The sequence below is a fragment of the Patella vulgata genome, chromosome 9, assembly GCF_932274485.2.
Source record: "Patella vulgata chromosome 9, xgPatVulg1.2, whole genome shotgun sequence".
Taxonomy (NCBI): Eukaryota; Metazoa; Mollusca; class Gastropoda; family Patellidae; genus Patella; species Patella vulgata.
Genome location: NC_065887.2, coordinates 17,157,534 through 17,174,338, shown reverse-complemented (window position 1 = coordinate 17,174,338; position 16,805 = coordinate 17,157,534). Strand labels below are relative to the sequence as shown.

General features: G+C 36.9%; 1 protein-coding gene across 1 annotated transcript; it reads right to left on the bottom strand.

The window, feature by feature from the left end:
- Nucleotides 1–879: 879 nt before the first annotated feature.
- LOC126832037 (innexin unc-9) lies at nt 880–16,413 on the bottom strand. The gene is made up of 2 exons (XM_050562733.2): nt 16,310–16,413; nt 880–6,035 (listed from the first exon to the last, which is right to left on the bottom strand). Coding segments are annotated over exons 1-2 (1,167 nt in total). The 5' UTR covers nt 16,312–16,413; the 3' UTR covers nt 880–4,870.
- Nucleotides 16,414–16,805: the final 392 nt, after the last annotated feature.

Genomic DNA, 16,805 nt, shown 5'->3' with positions numbered 1-16,805 from the left:
TTCCATAAACGTTTGACCGAGAATTACGAAATATTATTTAGCAATTAAATTTAATTATTTGCCAGGAGGGGTATTTGATTTGATATTTTCATAATGTTACAACCCCCCCCCCCTGCCAAAGTTAACTTTAATCATTATTGATCTTCTTCTGTCAGAGTTCTATGAATTTATTTCATCATTTTTGACAATATTTAGTAAACGAGTACAGCCTATAAGCAGTGAAATTGGGTTCTGTTTTATGACCTAAGTTGAAAATGTAGTTAGCTGACTTTAAAAATATTTTATTTTAAGCACACCCCTGTGATATTATATAACAAGATAACTTATATGTTATGTTTAATTGAAGCATTATACTATAACACGAAAGTTTATTTTATAATTTGTGAGAAGTTAATAAAAGTATTAAATGATACAGGGTTAAGCGTCTTATTTTCTGCACTAAGCGTGCTATTGAATATGGGTAAGTATTAAAAGCGGTAGCCTACATGTCCAGTGCAATTTTAACCGACTTCTAAATTAAATGAAATGAAAAAAAAAAAAAAAAAAAAAAAAAACCAACAACAAAACAGGCCAACGAACACGGACAGGAATTCTATTACGTGTTGCACCACTGACAATTGATTCCAGATGTAACACTTATTTAAAGACACAAGAAATCAGATCGTTCACATCCACGTTACTCCAAAAGTCAAGCATGTACACGTGTTGTTAAAATGTGATTATGCACATCTTAGAATACATTCATGGGGAAATAGTATAATCAAGACAAACTAGACTTACAATAACCATAATTTAAATAATTATTGGACAAAACTGTTTTTTAATAAAAATTACTTTTGATCGTGAATCGTTTTAAACTCCATATTTCAAGCGAGGCCCGTATTATTTACATAGTTGTATGATCCGCCAGCCGATCCGCGTACAGTTGATGTATAAAGGGGGATAACCCAAAATATAAGTTTGGATGAAGACCACAATTTCTCCCAATTATTTAAATGTCATAGGCGTTCAAGGTTTTAAAATTAAACTCTGAAAATTCTGGATTTATACGCCACCATCTGTCTTCTCGGTTTTGAAAGGGACAATTTTGGAACAACAAGATTTGTAGATTTCTGAAATGCAACAGACTTAGATAACGTTATCCACCAAATATCCAAAAATATGTTAACTTGAAACTTATTAGTCGCCTGAAAAATAAAATAAAGACAGAACATTTATTTAGATAAAATTACTTTTTTAATTTGATTTACAAAATATAAATTAATAAAAAGGAATATATTATTTAAAGTAAGGATTTTGGTAGAAAAATAGCACTTAAGATAGAAGGGTATTGTCTATTTTCCGGCAGGTTGGGGAGGTCATGTCGGTTGGGGAAGTTAGGCTGGTTGAGGTGTCCAACTCGGCGTATGGGAAATTTCCGACCAACCAAACCCACCGGAAAATACACTCCCCCAGAATGAATAATACGGAATGAAAGTACTCAAATATGTACAATTTTGAAAAAATAAACTACAAACTATTATTAGCTATCAGTAATAATGTCTATCGTACACTAAGTAGAGCAACTGATACCATTTCAACATTTATTTGTGAAGTGGTCATAACTAAAATCTCGTACTTTTGTATTTCAAATCAGAAATGAGTTATTCGATTAGGTCGCTGTTATAGCGAAAGTCCCTCCTATCAATGCCAAGAACTTAAAACTAATTACATACAATTGGCATTTCCTTTCATGTCTTAAACATACATTATGCAAGAGCTAAAACTGTCTATTGCAGGCCTTTCTTTAGGCCTGAAATGTTTCTAAATTATTAATTAGACATTAATTAATTTATCCAGGCCATAATCAACTCTCGGTGGCATCGGATTTCTCCGATAGTATATAGATTAGAACAGTTCGGAGGAGCGATACTTAGCTTCGAACAACCAGTACGGTGGTTGAGATTATTGCACACGTCTTGTCAAACCTTCAAAGGCTAATATCTTTGCTCGCAATAGAGTAATTTGAATGAAATTTTCAAATTATGCATTTAACATTATTTATTTTCGAACTATTATAGCAAGAATGGCTAGCTCTTTATCTAAATCTTACATAATGTATCTTTAAATTGAAATGAAAATGGTATCACGTTTCATACAATTATTTTCTTTTCAAATTGAGTAAAATAAATGCGGTAAAAATAAAGAAAATTGGATAAATTTTCTATAATATTAAGTAAATATATAATAGAAATATTTCAATTAATAAATATAAAAGAAATTATAACAAGCACATATTTTATGATAATATCAACATATTTTGTGAGTTTCATTTCTGCTTTACTTTGTCAAAGATAGAAGGCAGATGAAATTAATTGAAATGGCTTTTAATGTCCTACTTTTTTGCTCCATCATTAATAATGAAGACATGGCACGCGCCGTACAGTCCGTTATGAGTGAGGAGAATGGTTAATGGTGCGCGTTGAATCAGAAGGTCTGTCATTGAGTCAAGTGGCGGGGTTTCAAATTCCCTCTTGTACGTTACAAGGAGTAGGGTCGCCTGTCCAAACTCGTGGGTTTTCTCCGGATGATATGGTTTCCTCTCACTGCTAAATACCCCTACGCGCAAGCGAATTATTGAAATAAAATTGAATCATATGTTAGTCCCGAAATAACCTAGTTTGTGTCGAGTGTCTCTTACACTATTTTAATGTAAAACCCAATAGTTGTTATTATGTAATTAAATAAATCCGGGTCTTAAAAAAATCCATGAAAAAAATGGAATGGGATGTACAAAAATCATGGGATGTACGAAAATCATGAGATGTACGAAAATCATGGGATGTACCAAAATCATGAGATGTATGAAAATGATCGGATGTACGGGATCATTTTTACATTATCTGTACAAGACACATAAGCCTTAAATAGCCATAAATAAAGTTACAATAATTGATCAATTTGAATAATTTCTAGTTCAAAAGACAGGTCTTTAACCTTTATATGGGTATATTTTAATTTTCTGAATTAGATTATAAACAATGGAATTTAATGAATCAAAGAAATTGAAGATTTAAAAGGACTTTGCGTTAGGATCAGCATAAATCTCTGGTATATAATTGACTAATTACAAAGTAAAATACATTATTACTTACAGCGATAGTTGCACATTTTCTAAGAAAATCAAAACATAATTATTTCTATATCTTGTGCTTAATATGTTGTCAAACACTATGAAACAAATATAGGAATCGTTCTAGCACTTCTAGACTTAATAACAAAATTATCTCTATTGTTTTCTATACGCTCCATAGAATTGACAAAGCTCAACGTTGGTGTTTCAACTTAAATATGATATATTTGCCAATTTATCAACTGACACTAAATCAGTTTATCTATTTAATAAATCAATAAATTATGTTTATACCAATTCTAATTTTATGTTGTACAGGACGGTGGTCCTGGCAAGGAGCAGTGTGTAAGGATAGAAATAAACCTGGCAGTTGAAATTCGACGAGGAGAAGACGGAAACGCCACTGTCTGGACAAAACATTTACCCGCATCGCACACTGTATGGCGTATGCCCGACTTCATTAGCCAAATCGGTGTATAAAAGTAGGACGTTAAACCCCATTCCATTTAAGTTTCAGTACATAGTTTAGCCATCCATAATGAATAGATGTCGATCTCTTGGAGACTTGGCCCAAGACTAGCAATTATTTCTCCTGATCCCAAGCCGTTCGTCTGTGATCGAAATAGAACATTTGAAATCATATTTTCTTCCATTTCATGATTTTGAGGCGGAAGAATCGGGAAATAATGGACATCGTCTACACCACTGCCTATATATTCCTGTGAGAGAGCAGCCGCCCTTCAATATTGGAATAAGATAATTGTGACATGTTTTGCTCCTCGTGATTATAACTATTAAGATCATTGGAATGCCAAAACAGTGTTATAAATCAAGGGGCTAACATTGAAGTCAAGGAGGAAGATAATTGCTGGTCTGAATCCCTTTGAGCTATTAAAGTGTTATTTCCCTTTGATCATCTCTGCCGAATGAATGAATGAATGAATGAATGGAATGGAATGGGGTTAAACGCACCATCCGGACTAATGAAAATAGGTATATCGGGGTGGGTGGGGGGGGGGGGGGTCAGGGCAGTGGAAAAATTATTAGTCGTGTAGGTCAAGCCTCCAAGACTTCGGTTCATCGTACTACCCGAATGACTACACGCTGTTCATTACCCGACCCCGCGTCTTGCATCACAGAAAAACTAGAATTACAAAAAAAAGGGGATACCGTCTTATAATAGAGTTTCAGATGTTACCCTCACAGCGGCGCTACGGCCTACTCCTTTTCGATTTTTAATTTTCAGAGGATATTTCACATGCTGCCACTGTACAAGGATCTGTTTTTGTTTCGTCACATCCGAATGTCCAGGCGGCTATCAGACTGGGAAATCCTAAGGAACTGTCTTAACGAACACCGGGGTCGAACCCAAGACTTTCTGGTTTGCGAACCAATGCCATACGCACCACACGAATAAACGAATGCATAACATTCCCAAAAAGAAGAAGAAATCAAAACTACAATAAAAACACTGCCCTAAGTCTCACAAAACATCTCAAAATCAATCCAACACACACGTCCAGATGGCGAGTATTTTTCATTACATCTCAACTAGAAGAAAGCGTAAGACATAAAACGATATGAACACACTTTGTATACATTTCACATTCCTTCAAATAAACTAAAAATATATAAACCCTACTGCATTGATAAGGATCACATGACACGCACACACATCCCGAAACACCAAACCAACAAAAACCACGAGGGCGAACTTTCGTGGTAATATCCACAGCTAGGGTAACACACGCGTCGTCCTCATACTGTCACTCGGTCGCAAAATAATCGCCGTAATTCGTTCAGCAACTCACAAACCACCATCTCACTTGTGTTATCTTCGATTGTTCTCAACACAAACACCCCATCACAACCCAGATGTTGCGCAAACTTTTCCTGGAGTGTTGGTGGATGAGTCTGGCTACTACGTTTGGTCTGCAATGTTTTTAATTTCGTTTTCAGCCACGACATTCGCGACCGAGGAATAGCAAAATCTTTCAACGCACAGAACCAAGAAAACGCGTTGCAAGTGCATAAGGCTACCAACAAAAACCATATAAAAATAAAAATCTTTTCGTTGAAGAGATTGACAGAGAGAACACACTGAACAGAGTAGGTCTGGATATTCTGTAGTTGTCGGATTTGGAAGTCGCACATGGTAATTCTGGGGAATCTGGGTGATTCAGCAAGTTCTTCTCCTTGGGACAAGTTATGGATGACCTCCCACCCATAAAACAGGTAATCCATGGCTAACATGTGATTGAGGAGAAAGAGCAAACTGATTGACACACCGAAATAAACAAATTTGATGAAAATATACAATCCGGTGATATAGCTGCAGGTTTTCGGTCCAAAACAAAAACACATGAAAGAGGACAGTGTTTCAAATAATTTGTAGACTGTGCCGTATTTGGTCTTTTTGGACAGGAGAAGCCAACGATCTAGATAGCTGGCGATAAATCCAATTTTGTCCTTCCTTTCTTGGCTCACCGCTATTATCGAATCTTCGGCTGCGTTGATGGCCTTCTCGATGTTGACTCCCGTGACGCTATTGAGCATGCACCAGATGAGGTTGGGGATCTTGAAGCAAGCAGCAAGGAAGAGCAGAATTATAGGCACCCATTGGTAGTACTTAATCTCCTCTTCGTATCTCTCCGCCTTCTCCCAGGGGACCACTTCATCCTGGGGTATGTAATAGGTATCCTGCACCCAACAGTAGGCCTCCGTGTAGTTACAGTGGGAATCCGTAAATTCTGCTGGACACCAACAGTGGATGGGATCACCAACGTACTGCTCTAAACCCACAATGATGGCAAAGATGCAGAATACTGACACTGCCAATACATGATTCAGACGATCGGACACGTAATCACTTACACTACTGGATGACACGCCTTTAGCCAAATCACCAAGGATTAATGTAAACCTGAAGAGACAGAATACAATTGAAAATTAGGCAACAGTAGGCACGGTATAAAACAATTAAAAGGTAATGATACTTCAGAGCTGAATTGTTACAAGCATCCAGGTTTCGAAATTGGATAGATAGGTTACAAACCTATTTACAAATAGATATTTAACAATCCCCGCACAACAGTTTAACCCGAAACGTTATAAAGCTGAATAAACCACCGCCCTTTTCAACCTAAGTCTGTTATTGTATTACGCGTTTGCGGGGATTTTTAAATATCTATCAATGTCTACCATTCTTACATCTTGATGGCCCAATGAGTGAAATGTCAAAGAATCGCCACTCTATATATATACCTATGACTCGATGGGTATCTTTTGGGGTATGTAGTAAAAACAAGGCTAACCTTGGATTATGAAATTTGATATGAAGTCCTCTTTGTTTCCAGTTGCACTAATGCCGGATACAACATAGTATAATTATTTATAAAGCTTGTGATAAAATTAACTTTCAATGGGACTCGATTGGTATCTATTGCGGGGTGGGTTATATTACAAAGCTAGCCTTGGATCATGAAATTTGATATGCAATCTATTTTATTTACAGCTTCACAAATGACGGATAAATAGTGCATATATTTATAAAGCTTGTGTAATGTTGTCGAAGAGCTTTGCATTTGTTTTAATCTGTAACTTGCTGTGCTGGAATTTGTTCGTCAATAGGAAACTAGCATATCAAAATCAAGAACCTCCCAACTTTGAACATTTCCTAACTTTGGTTGCTCTCGATAAAGGAAAGAAACGGTTGCGCGAAACTTGCGCCCAGTGGCGTGCCGTTTTTTTTTTTATTTGTTTCTGGTTTTGGTACCAGGGCGACGTCAACATTTGCACCCTATACCTCAGCACGACACTGTATGCCCTCAAAACGAATGTGCGACGTTTCGACCACAGATATTTGTTTTACCCTAACACTGAACCTAACCCGGTCCCTAACCAGTTATAGCTTCTATTAGCACCAGTTATTAGTAGGCTTTATTGACGACGCCCTCTCCCGTGATATAAACATAGCCAGCCAACAGCTTTTGAAATCACCTTGACATTTGGCATTATAAACAAAGAACTCTGAATGACAGCACATATACATGTATAATAACATTTTTATATTGACAGCGTGCAGTAATATTATTCTCTATTGTTAACAATATTTAAGAAAGCCAGTGTTATGGAAACTTCCTACGCACGAGTGATAAGTTCAAGATATAATGTTCTTTCTAATTCCCTTTCTAATATCTAAACATGTTCCTATAGCAAAGGGTGGGTTTGTGGGTTGGTGGTGGAGAGGTAGTATACTCGTTTACATTATATACATATACAATATCCATGTTCCTAATTTATTTCTTGGCTTTTAGGATCCTTGTTTTCAAAACAATTCTTAACTGTCAGTACACAGGTATTTTTCTTGGGGTTGTTTTTTTTTTCAGAAAGACAAATTGAAAAATAGGAACGTGGTCCGATTATTTGAATGATTTAAATGTAAGATAAACGTTTTTCCTCGCACCAGTCAGTTGTCTTTCGTTTCTTAAATGGCTTCGTCAGATATTCTAGGTGCCTCTGACATCGCCGGACTATATTGTGCCATCATAAAACAGAGTGTCACAAACTGTAGTCGACAATAGGTGGTTTAATTTCTAGGAAATAACACATATTGCGACAACACATTGGTTTGTCCCCCCCCCCCCCCCCAACCCCGTCTCTAGCCTCTTTAATTCAATCCGCACACATCTTTATATCTATTTACAGTCATAAGTTGGATATATCCTGCTTTACTATGAGTCAGATACTATTTAATATAAGATCATACTACATACACGACCTTGATATGTTTTCCAATAAAAGAGTCCAGCTAGGTTGAAAGACAACTATTTTGTTTTATTTTGTTCTCATGTTCGGCTGATAATAAAAGAGGTGTCACAAAAACTGTAATCAGTTTAAACATACATTATACAAGAGCTAAATCTGCCTTTTGTAGGCCTTTGTTTAGGCCTGAAATGTTATATAAACTATTAATTAGACATATTAACGTATCCAGACCATAATCTACTCTCGATGTCAACGCTAGCCTGCGATATTAGTTGGATTATGAACCGATTTGCTGCATAACTTTCCTTCTCGATTTAACGATTAATTAACTTTAGTAATAATGAACGAGGCTATGCGTAACTTTCGATCGCTTATTTCTCGGTTCATAGTGGATCAATTTGACTGAAATTTTCAGCAAATTGTCTTTACATTATCTAGTTTTAAACTATTATAGTGAGAACCGCCAACTCGTTATCTGATCTCCCATAATGTATCTTTAAACGAAATGAAATGAAATGGGGTTAAACGTCCTACTGTTATGCTCCGAACTGGGCTAATAAAGACGGGCATACGCCATACATTGTGCTATGAGGGAAAGTTTGCCCGGACAGCGGTACTACGGCCTACTCTTATATCGAATTCCAACTGTCAAGTGATCTTTCACGTGCACGCCAATGTGTACACGGGACCTTGCTTTATCGTCCCATCCGAACGACTAGACTGCTGTCCTTGTCAGGCCCTCTGAAAAGGGGGAACCACGCCGAAAAATCTGGATGAACTTGCTCGGTCAATGCAGGGATCGAACACCTGACCTTCAGGCTAGCGAGCCAGCGTCTTACCAACTTAGCCACCGTGACCCCTTCAGTTTAAACGTCCCCTTTATAAATGTAACTAAACGAAATAAAATGGTGTTTAATGCCCTACTTTTCTGTACTACGGACTTAAACAATGACGAAAGTTTGCCCAGACAGTGGCGTTTCCACCTACTCTTCACTACACTGCAGCTATGAAGGGTCATTTTACGTGCACGATAATGATTACACGGGAACTAAATTTTTCGTACCACTCCAACGACTAGACGTTATTCCCTGCCAAGCGCCCCGTCCTGCACCAATATTAGGGAAAAACACGCTGAAACTTTCTCATCCAACACCGGGATCGAACCCGTACACTTTGGCGAGTCAGTGCCATCTTGACCCCTTACTGGATCTTTTGTTTCAACCTGTACATATCATTGGTGTAATAAGTTTGACGGTGTTGACTGAATACATACATGTCTACCGAATGCAACTGATGTTATGATTATTGGAGGAGGGAAACCCACGAAGTTAGGCACGCAAACTTTTCCTAGTCACTTACAAGATCGAACCCACGTCCACTTGAATCGATTACAGACCTAGTTTGTTAATGCTGTAGAATATGTCAATGGGTAGCCTATATTTAGATGCACATAAGCTTTTATTTAGACCGGGACAATACTTATTCATGTTATATCATACTATACTATTGATTTCATACTCATTGTTACAATAATAATAACAATAACAATTCATTATACAGCTCCTTACCTTGTCATTTTGATATCATTATAATTCAATATATTATTAGTTTCTTGGAACAGTAAGTTAACTACAGTTATTGTCAACTTGACATTATTGAAAAAGTCAATTTTATTTTCTCAGAATAAGCAGAGGCGTATTAATAATATTCATTCATCTCTAGAATAAGTAACCCTCAACGTCATTGTGAATTGTGAATTGCAGGGCTGGCGGAAGCAATTCTTTATTGGGGGATGGGGGCGGGGGATGAACTACCATTCTAGGACTATAGGCGAGGGTGCAGGGGCCGGGCAAGGGTCCAGGGCCCCTCTAGGCCCCCGAAGCTCTGTGGGACCTAGATCGTCAGAATAAAATTACCCAGCAATGGAGTGAAATTTTATTTCTTTTCTAAATCCCTCACCATGCAAACACAGTCGATGGCGGTTTCCTGCGATACTGAACTTGACAAATAAATGCATAAAAAATACCAAGGTTGTGGACACTCTCGAGGTCACGATTTTTATACGGTTTTGATGAAACTGACAATATATGTTTATAACCGAAAGATGTCGGTTTCTTTCAATATTGGCTCATATAGGACCGTCACTCTAGAGCTCACAGTTTTTATATATCATTGTTAAACCGTAATTACGGTTGAGTGCAAAGTTCGAAAAAATCGGACCGAAACTGCGCGACAAAATGGCTGCTACCCTTAAAACCATGTAATACCCAGGTTGGGGATGACCCAGCGGTTCGAATTTTCATCCAATTTGATATATTGGCATAACTTTCTGACTGTTCGAAATATCACGTTTTTAGCTTGTGCTCTCTAGAGGTCACCATTTTTATCTTATTTTCAAAACCTTTCAAATATCTCTTTTACATAATAATTATGTTTGAGTCCGAATTGGGTCCAAAGTAAAACAGCACCTACTCCTAAAGCTGTAAAGCGTAGATATGGGATTTATATTTCTATAAAATAAGAATTAAGAAAAAATGGCATGTTTACATTGTAATTATTAGAAAATTAAATCTAACGTCATATTTTAAGAATTTGAGATTTTAGAGTCTTTCAACCTAAACAAGATCAAGATCAATTCCCAAGTATATGATATTATATATACTATTCAAAAAAAGTAGGGGATATTTGATTTTTAAGTGTTATTAAAGTCACCTAATGAAACTGACGAAGAAACAAATGACAAAATGAAATGAAGTTCACATTCATCGATTTATTCCAAATGATCGTTAGACTAAGTAAGGCACAGACTGACCATTATAAGGGTAAAATGATACCCGGGGTCAAACAGCAAAGTTACCACAGCATCACAACCAAGTCAGTAACAGGTAAATCCTCCTCTGTTTGCCAAACAAGCATTGATCCGACGTGGCATACTCCTAATGAGACGTCTAGGGTCATTTTGGTCCAGATTGTCCCATTCCTGTTGCAACGCAGCAGCAAGTTCTTGGACATTGGCAGGACGTTGTTGACGTTGACGTAACCTCTGTCCAAGCATGTCCCAGACATGCTCGATGGGGGAGAGGTCGGGACTCAGTGCTGGCCAAGGTAATGTGGTGATGTTCTGTTGTTGGAGGTAACCTGTAACGATCCTGGCCCTGTGACATCTTGCGTTGTCATCCTGGAAGATGAAACGGTGGCCATGACGTCGTGCAACGGCACAACATGGACTGCCAAGATGTTGTCCCGGTAGTACTGGCCTGTAACACGCCCTGCAACAACATGTAAAGCCGTTCTTCCAGCAACAGTGATGCCTCCCCACACCATAACAGAACCACCCCCAAATCGATCATGTCTGATGACGTTAACGTCTTGGAAGCGCTCGTTTCGACGACGCCACACCCTCCTACGTCTGTCCAAAAAATCAACAGTGAACCTTGACTCATCTGAAAACATCACATTGCTCCAGCGTCGATTATCCCAGTGTTGACGATCCCTACACCAACGACGTCTTGCCTGAATGTGATGATCTCTCAAACAAGGGATCACGCGAGGACGTCGGGCGCGAAGGTGACCCCTATGCAGTCGATTCCGAATCGTCTGGCCACTCACTCTCACACCAGTGTCTGTTTGAAGACGAGCGCTGATCTGATTTGCTGTGATGACACGATTTCTCAAGGCCAAGGTACGGATAAATCGATCCTGGGCTTGAGTTGTCGCCCTTGGTCGACCTGAGCGTGGTCTGTCCTGTACAGATTGTGTATCACGGTATCTGGACCATAGCCTGCTTATGACAGACTGAGAAACATTCATCGTCCGCGCCACAACCGCCTGTGTTGTGCCGATATGTAGCATGCCAAGGGCACGTAACCTTTCATTTTGGGTAAGCCGACGCATATCAAAATTTGTTTTCTGGTCACTAAAACAATTAAACTGATGTTTCCACCCTGGAATTCAATGCCACAATGACTGTAACATTCAAAGTCAGAGTCGTGCAAATCTTGGTTTGGACCCCCATGATGATCCCAAGCATCACCTGCATTCCATGCGGTAGCTATTGGTGCGTTTGGGAGTCACATGTAACTGGAAATGTTTCTTCTGTTAGGTTCTATAGTGACTTTTTTCGTAGTCATTTGCATATTTTAGTATTATGCCCCCAAAATCAAATATCCCCTACTTTTTTTGAATAGTATAGTACGGGTCCATACAAACAATCCAGTGACTGTTCAATATGACACCTACTCACCAAGGTGTATGGTTCGATCGCAGTGTTCTCCAAGAGAGTATCAGCGTGTTTTGCCCCTGATAGTGGTGAAGAGTTTAGTGAAGAGTCGCTGCTCTCCAAACTTTCATCATATTATCACCCTGCATGGCTCATGTCCGTCTTGATTAACCCGAATAGTACAGAAATGTAGGACGTTAAACACCATTTTATTTCATTTAATTCTATATCCTTTATAGGAGGAGCCACGGTGCCTAATTGGGTAAGCCGATGGCTCGCTAGTCTAGAGGTCGCCAGTTCGCTCCCGGTTTTGGCCGAGAAAGTTCATCGGGATTTTTCCAGCGTGGTTTTTCCTTGTCAGTGGTGCAGGGCGGAGGGCCTGACAAGGACAGCTGTCTAGTCGCTCGGATGGGACGAAAACCCGAGCTCTGGTGTACACGTAAAAGATCCCTTGACAGTTGGAATTCGATATAAGAGTAGGCCGTCGCATCTCTGTCCGGGCAAAATTTCCATTATAACACACTATATGGCGTATGTAAGTGTTACCATTATAAACATTTACGATCAATTTATATACCTCATCAGTATATTAGCCCCCCCCCCCACACACACACAATAAAGCAAAATTTCACCAACTATGTAATAGTGTTGATAAAATTACACTTGTTTCGTTATCTCATTATCTAAATAAAGCTATGCATACTAAACAATTTAATTGTAAATAGTGAAACTATAGACTGTGTTTGGGAATCAGATATCATTAAAATAATAAGCAAGCTGTATATTGTAAATAGAATGATAATTTATCATTGTTCAATATTATTGTAATCTATTTATATCCCAAAACCAAACCAATTTATTAAACAATTTATCATATTTAAAACTATCCATCTATTATACACTACATTCTGTATAATTGCTTGAAATATCACCATGTTTGAATGTTATTTGTATCTATAGATCTTATGATCTGCATACTGAATAAAAAAATATTATTATTAAGGCGTATTAAGGGAATGTTCAAATTGCTATTTTTGTGACACATCTTTTTATTATCAGCCGAAACATGAGAACAAGATAGTTCAGTATTTCAGTCTACGTTGACTGGTAAACATATATCAAGGTCGTGTATGTAGTATGATCTCATATTGAATAGTATCTGACTCATATAAGTAAAACCGGATATACCCAATTTTTTCGCCTGATCGCGGCGATTGAAATTCGCCAGCGATGTTTTACTGCCGATCACGAGCGGGCACACTTAGGGATGGCCTACGAGTAAATTACGTCGATCACGTGACGTGTACAAAATGACGAATCGCCTAAAACGTAAGCTTGCTGTAGTAGCTGCTATTTATTTGCTTCGAAAACTCTGGAAGTCAAACAGGCAAGGCCTTTCTGACCAAAGAATCACCAATTCTTCTTCTTTTGTCAGACTCAACGCTTCGACAGTGGAGGAAGCCATTTTGAGATTGTCCTATGAAAATGGTTCGCTTGACAATAGGCCTATACTCTAGACACGGGCGAATCGATCACCTGCGTAAATATCTAACATGCTAGATACGGGCGATCCGTCGGGCGAATGGTTCGACGAGTAGAATCGTCATTGCCGTGAACCGGCACATGGCACGATTTTTTCGAGCGATTTTAGGTATAACAAATTTCAATAAAATTCGTCAACTAATTTATAAATGTCCCCTTAAACATGTCCAAGTTCCGCAAGGCACCACCAGGACAAGATACATTGTTAATTTAGTGTATAAGTTATTGTTTTCTAATTATACATTCACTCTGTGTAATAATACATGTAACTAAAATCTGCATTCCATATCATGGGGGATCACGTGGCTAATTATACATTTACTCTATGTAATAATACATGTAACTAAAATCTGCATTCCATAAATACACTGATTTGCATTGATATATTATATGAGCCTTATTCACTTAATGTAGCGATAACACCCATTAGTAATATTGTTGTCATATTAAAAGTCGTTAAATAACCAAATAAGTTGTGAATTAAAATAATATGTTATAAAAAACACTTTAATATATGAACATAAACTACCGAAACGGGTTAATTCGTTATTATTATAAAGTTATATAAGATATTATAATATGCATTTAGGTTAATCGCGTCAACAATTTTTCAATTTGAATACACCCTTAAAAAGTTACGTGAGAAACCAACACATCACGATTTCTACCATTTACTTACAAATCAAAAAAAAAAGAAAAAATGAACGACGGACATGGTGTATGGCATTAGCCCTTTGGGTCATAAAAATGTAAAAATTAACGAATCACAGGCCCGTGGAAGCCACCGATGGTGTATGCCATAAGCCCGTTGGGTCTTAGGTGTGTATCAGAAATACTTTGATAAAAATGCAGAAATTATGATGCCGTGAATGCATAATCAATGCTTTTTGTAAATGGATTCCATGTGTGAAACAGATAACATTCTGTAATGTAATACACCCAGGGAAAGATAACTCTAACTATGTTAGCCTTGCTAACATCTGGCAGATGGAATTTCAGTCTTGCAGCTGGCAGCATTTTGTCGCCTGCTAAAGATGAACTTTAAAAATGTATTTTTAGCAGTCTTCAACTTCTTTGTCTTCAATGCGCTAAGATAGGATATGATGTAACCTAATCCGTTATGAAGTTGAAATGATGATTTTCAGCCCTTATCTAATTAATTTGTACCCTTAATCCCTAACTAAACTTTATAGAGTATCTTTAACCATTTTAATCTACCACAAAAATTAATTTCAAACGAAATTTTAGACAACCAAAATCACACATTGTCGAATTTACCCACCCCACCCATTATCATAAAGGAATTATCGAAGATGTGATTCAGGTATACTTCAGATACGTGTCTGATCAAAATAAAATGACACTATTTCTAACGGTGACCATATAAGGGAAAATCATAGCAATAAAATGAGACTAGGGAAAAATACATCATATACTATTATTTCCAATGAAACTTGAGTTTATTATAGTTAAAAAAAACCTAATGGGGAGGATTACCCAGTTTAAATGAAAGATAACCGTGGCTACTATTAGACTCTCGATCGGCTTTCAAATAAAAGTCTCTCAAACATAAACGTGCGAAGTAATAAAGATATAAAGATGCCTAATAATAATATTACCCCACTGCAAAGAAATCTATACTAGTTACAGATTTTAAAACATCTGGCAGTCGTCTTCACCCTATGAATCAAGTTACACAAATTCTCTATCAAAAGGTATCCGACTTTTTTCTTGCCAAGGCTAAATTTATTAGATACGTTTGCTATTCATATATTAACATCATTTTGCTGTGAAAAAATTTGCTACATTGATTGAAAAACATAATACATTTATTCAATGCACATGAGCCAGATTCAACTCACTTATTAAGTTAAACGAAATCCCTTATATAATGTCGATTAATGGTAGATTTTTGACTATAGGATATTACCGAATAAATCAAATTCAGACAATCCAATATTTAAACTTATAGTAAATGTTAAAAAACACACATAAGGTTATATAAAAGAAATTTTTTGGCAGCACAGTTATGTTCACACAAAATGACCAAGAGCATTTTTTTTTCACGAAATGAAAGAAAGATGACTTATGAGATAATCATCCATTCTTGGATATTTTATCTATTTTCGTCTTTTCACAATGATTAAATACCGACAAATGTAGACACATGATGATAAATGCTTATTAACAAAACTTGTAAATTATGTGAACTCTGGTGATCGCTGAAATCAGTCATGTATTTTTGTTGCATCGAAATACTGATACTTTGTCTCGGGGTATTATGAAACAAACGAAACTCCTAAAACGATGCTATTGCTTTGAATTTATTTCCTGTTTGCCATTTCATACTTCGCTTTAATGTTTTACACCATTATTGGACATGCCCAATTTATAGAATGCTTCAATATTCAGCATTTCTTATTTCCAAATATATCAAATATATAATGTCATATAATGGTCAAGATAAATGTAGGCGGAAACGCCTCAAATGTAAATGAAAGTTTGACAGTCTCAAAATATTAACGTTTAATTCGATTAACTCCACGCTTACTAAATGGTTTACGAACATTTACAAGAAAAAACAAAATGCATTGATCAAAATACTTATTTCATATGTAATAACATTTTAAAGCAAATGTATATGCAAGAAAGTAAAAAGGAATACTTACATGCTTTGAAGTTAGCTGAAAGTTTCTAGTTACCTAAACAGGCCGCGTAGATACGAGTGTGTGATATAAGGTAGATTGTACACTATAAGTAAAATCTGAGTTAGCTCGAATGCACCTCTACCTTAGTAAGGTATTGTATATTATGAATGCGGAATTCAATTGGGGAAATATTTACATCTATCCGGTGTTCTGCATTTTAACTGCTGATTTCAACATTTGGGTTTTCCAAATACTGATATGATTTATTTTGATAGTAATTCCGATAACTAATTCATATGCTAATTTATGCATTGTTTGTATACCTATGAGTGAAATTAAACTCTTTTAGTGACGTTTTCTATTGCGAAATATATTAGCGAGAAAAGGTTCACGGTTGGTACCCATACGAATACCAGTTATATTCTTAAATATGTCTCTGAATTCTATATAAATATTGTCTATACATATAAGGCATTCGAATATTTTTCTCGCAATGGAATCCTCGGTGAAATTGTGT